We start from the raw sequence: 3,864 nt of genomic DNA, 5'->3' as shown, positions 1-3,864 counted from the left end.
AGGTACTAGGTTTTGTAAATTTTCTAGATTATCTATATTAATACCAGAAATTACAGAGCTTACAGTGGGTTTTGGTCCATCGGAAATAGATGCGGATCTGTGGCTTCGCTCGGACTCGGTGTCTGACTCACTCTCGATCTCGGATTTGGACTCGGTCTCGGTTTTGATAATATTGCTTGTATCGGTAGAGCTAGGAAGCTTGTTTGTTCAAGCTCTTCATCGGAATCTTCGGAGGAGGACTCATCCCACGTCGCCTGCAACACCTTATTCTTTCTAGCTTCCTTAGTCTTGATTGTACCTGCAACTAACACAACACCTTCCTCGGCGAGAGTAGTATTAGTCTGTTCAAATGATTCATCTATTAAATTATGCTTACTTACTTTCGCATTGGAGTTATCCTCATGTAGCTCAATCAACTTTTGCCACAACTCTTTTGCACTTGCGAAGGGGCTGATGCGGTTCAATTCTTCATTGGTTAGGCCGCCTTGTAGCATGCAGGTTGCTTTGGCATCGACTTCCGCCTTCTTCTTTATGCTAGCATCCCAGTTGATGCATGAGACGAGTTCTCCGGTGACGTCGCGTGGAAGCTTAAGACCGGTCTGGATAATGATCCACATCTCGACTTGCGTCTTGAGGTGGTATTGTAAAATACGACACTCAAATAATAATTAAATAATAAGGTTATTGGACAAATAATCTTATTAGATTTTTCAGGAATTTTTAGAAATTTTCTAAGATTTAATCGAAATTCATATGACATATTTTGAGGGGATGAACCGGTGGGGTTAGTTAAAGGCCTGCTTGAAACACCAATTAAGTGGGAGTTAATTGAAGAATTAACATAAGGTTTAATTAATCTAAACTAAGTTGCAATTATAAAACCTATTATTTCCCTTCTTCTCTTTTCATCCGCCCAAGCCCTTCCTCCCTCTCGTCTCATCGCGCCGCACACACCACCGCCGCCCTTCTCCTCATCGCGGCACCTGATTGTCGACGCCGATTCCCCCTCTTCTCTGTACCCTAGCCGTCTCCCTCCCTCTCTCAGCCTGATGTCGCGCCACATGCCACCGCCCGACGCCGGTTTTTCCTTTCTCCTCTCTGTGCTACCGCCGACAACCATGACCTAAAGCTCGAATCGCCGCACCTGATGTCGGTTCCCGAGTGCCGCCTCTCAGAGCAATGCCACGTTAATCTCCATTGCCACCCCTTCGCGTGCCGAGAGCCACTCAAACTGCCGATGCCGAGAGCTACTCGTGCTCCACCCGAGTGCCGCCGAAGATCCATTTCTCCACCTCCCTCTTCCCCTCGCATCCATAGCCACCACTTGATCCTCTACCCGAGCCCTAGAGTCAAGCTGATTTCGTCGGGTTTTCCTTCGCAGCATGAGATTGGTTCTGTCATTAAGGTAGGTTAAGGTGCGGTGAGCACCTCTGTTTCCATTTTCTTTTGATCATTGGTTATGACACTCATTCGATCTGTACATAGATTGTAGAACCGTTTTGTAGCTCTATCTCTGGTTCCAGCAGCAACTCTCTCTATTGATCACCCTTACCAGTGGTTAGGTCTTCGACTGTGAGATAACAGAGGAGCAGCATATGAAGGGTATTGGATTTGGAAATCAACAACTCCATCTTGCCCCGACCGTGATCCTCGGTAGCGAGCCCTTCTCCGGTTGTGAATTAACAGTGAGGTCTTCTATTCGGGTGAGTTAATGGAACTAAATTATGTTTAAACCTCAATCAGATGTGATTATAGCATGTTTAATCTAAGATAATTGTGAGTGGTTAGGGATGAGTAATTAGTGGTATTGTTGGGATTATTGGATGTGGTGGTTAGAAACTGATTAAGTGGAAGAACTATGTATGTTAGATTCATAATGGTTATTTGGTGAATGATTTATACAAATGGATGCATGATCATTATTAATATTTTATGGATTGGTTGTTTATTAAAGATTGAGGCTAGGATTGGATTGTAAATGAATTTATGGATTCATGTTAATTAAGAAGTTGAGAAACTCAAGGATTAGATATTGGATTAATTGATGATTTATGTGTAAACCTAATCTAATTAGGTTGTAGTATAATTAAGGTTGATTGGAGAATTACTCCAGGATCATGTTCGATTAGCGTTACCCTAATTAGATTAGGGATTCTGTTTAGTTATTTAGTTCCTACTTGATTAGCTACATTATACATATTGTGATTTGCAGGACTTTGATCCGAGATGAGCGTCTCGATGTGAGGTCGTTTGGCACGATCGACATATATAGGCGGGTACTTCTTGCTTTACCTCTTAGTACATTGTTCTTAGTGCATGAGCTATACCTTCGACAGTTCTTGTATTTATCTTGACTCCACTCATATTTTTCCTACGTTTGATACTTCCACTCAATCTTTAAGCTACTCGTTTCTGTATCTATACAGTCTCTCGTTGCTATCCATGATGTTTTAGCAGATACCGGACACCAGATACCAGATATTAGATACTGGATAGATGGATACCAGATACCATGTTTACTTGCTTTGACTGCTATCTATTCATATTTCTTATTGAGCATGTTGGCTTCATGTAGCATACCTGTTTTCTATATATATATATATATTGCATTGTTCGCATCATGTCATTGCATGCATTGCCGGCGACACTGGCTCCCTTGTAGTTAAGACAGTCGTTGGCATGGGCCGCACGCTCGACCACTCATGGGTAGTGGTAGTTGGAGCGTGCCGCTTGTCCTGTCGTGCCCCCACTCGCACACTCATGGGCAGTGATAGCTGGGTCGCGGGCAGCAGGGGCCCCCGTCGCAGACGTAGCTATCTTTGGGTGGTACAGTTGTCATCGATCCGGCCTCTCGACCATACAGGGGTCGTGGTGCAGAGAGGTAGCCGGGGTGACCATCCGTACATACGCTGTTGTTATTATATCTGCTGGTTGCTTACTTATGCTGTTGTTACTAGCTTATGCTGTTGTTGTTTACTTATGCTGATATGCTTACATAGGTTAAGATATATACCTGTGGTATGTGTTTAGACACTAGCTTACTTACTATTGACATGTATACCTCACATGATACAATGTAGTTATGAGTGGTACTGTAGCAGGATTTTGCTATACCTTCCTTCCATTACTAGCCTAGGATATGATTTTAGGTATGGACACTAATTATGATATCACGGTAGTATCTGCTATTTCCATACGAGACTGTATACCTTTGCATCTCTAGCTCTTTACTATACTCATGCACTATCTGTCTATTATCCACTGAGTCTTTATACTCACCACGCTGTATATTGGTAATTTCGTCAGGTAGCAAGTAAAGGATTTATGGAGTCGCCTAGAGAACCTGTCCGTCAGTTCCACGTCACATTCGAGGACGATATTATGGTTTTGGTATACCGTACGTTAGTTGTGCTTTGGTTTTGTTTTTTTTGTTCTTGTGTTTGTGTATCTTGTATTTAGTATGATTTTATTGTGTCAAGTCGAGTCGGCTCACAGTTAGTTGCTTTGTGTATTGTGATCGTTGTTTGTGATTTCCGATGTGATGGTTTTTAGTACACCCGTGTGGGCTGATTAATATATTTATATAACTGCGTGGTTGTGTTTATTTCTGTTCCAACCGAGTGGACTGATTATATAACTGTGTGGTTGTGTAGATATATTCCAGCCGTATGTGGCTGATGTATTTTGTATGTATGTATGTCTCATATTGTCACCGGTACAGGGGAAATGCTGTCGAAATTTTTCGATAGGGACTCCTTTAGGGGCGTGACAATTTATTGGTATTAGAGCCAAGTTTACGAGGCCTATTTTTCGTGATTTGGATTTTTTTTTCGCGATTTGATTTCTCGATGTGACTTTTCGGGT

At 42.4% G+C, this 3,864-nt stretch overlaps 1 protein-coding gene across 4 annotated transcripts; it reads left to right on the top strand.

Moving 5' to 3' along the window:
* Nucleotides 1-913: 913 nt before the first annotated feature.
* LOC122039853 lies at nucleotides 914-3,604 on the top strand. 4 transcript variants are annotated; one of them, XM_042599276.1, is made up of 4 exons: nucleotides 914-1,405; nucleotides 1,563-1,703; nucleotides 2,213-2,272; nucleotides 3,307-3,604. In XM_042599276.1, exons 1-3 carry the CDS (start codon nucleotides 1,148-1,150, stop codon nucleotides 2,228-2,230), a joined length of 417 nt encoding a protein of 138 aa, XP_042455210.1. In that variant the 5' UTR covers nucleotides 914-1,147; the 3' UTR covers nucleotides 2,231-2,272; nucleotides 3,307-3,604. The 4 variants fall into 4 exon arrangements, 2 of the variants coding, with proteins under 2 accessions (XP_042455210.1, XP_042455209.1); XR_006128410.1 differs by lacking the exon at nucleotides 3,307-3,604 and having other exon boundaries at nucleotides 1,556-1,703; nucleotides 2,213-2,273; XR_006128409.1 differs by lacking the exon at nucleotides 3,307-3,604 and having other exon boundaries at nucleotides 1,486-1,703; nucleotides 2,213-2,273.
* The last annotated feature ends 260 nt before the right edge of the window (nucleotides 3,605-3,864 follow it).

This window comes from Zingiber officinale, chromosome 2A, assembly GCF_018446385.1.
Source record: "Zingiber officinale cultivar Zhangliang chromosome 2A, Zo_v1.1, whole genome shotgun sequence".
NCBI classification, from domain to species: domain Eukaryota; kingdom Viridiplantae; phylum Streptophyta; class Magnoliopsida; order Zingiberales; family Zingiberaceae; genus Zingiber; species Zingiber officinale.
Note: the sequence above shows the minus strand (reverse complement) of the source record. Positions and strands in the feature narration are given on the sequence as shown.

Coding starts and splice junctions, on each gene's coding strand:
- LOC122039853 (XM_042599275.1), top strand. CDS start 1,148: ATGTCGGTTCCCGAGTGCCGCCTCTCAGAGCAATGCCACGTTAATCTC. Junction 1,406..1,562: donor AGATTGGTTCTGTCATTAAG/GTAGGTTAAGGT, acceptor ACCAGTGGTTAG/GTCTTCGACTGTGAGATAAC. Junction 1,704..3,306: donor CAGTGAGGTCTTCTATTCGG/GTGAGTTAATGG, acceptor TAATTTCGTCAG/GTAGCAAGTAAAGGATTTAT.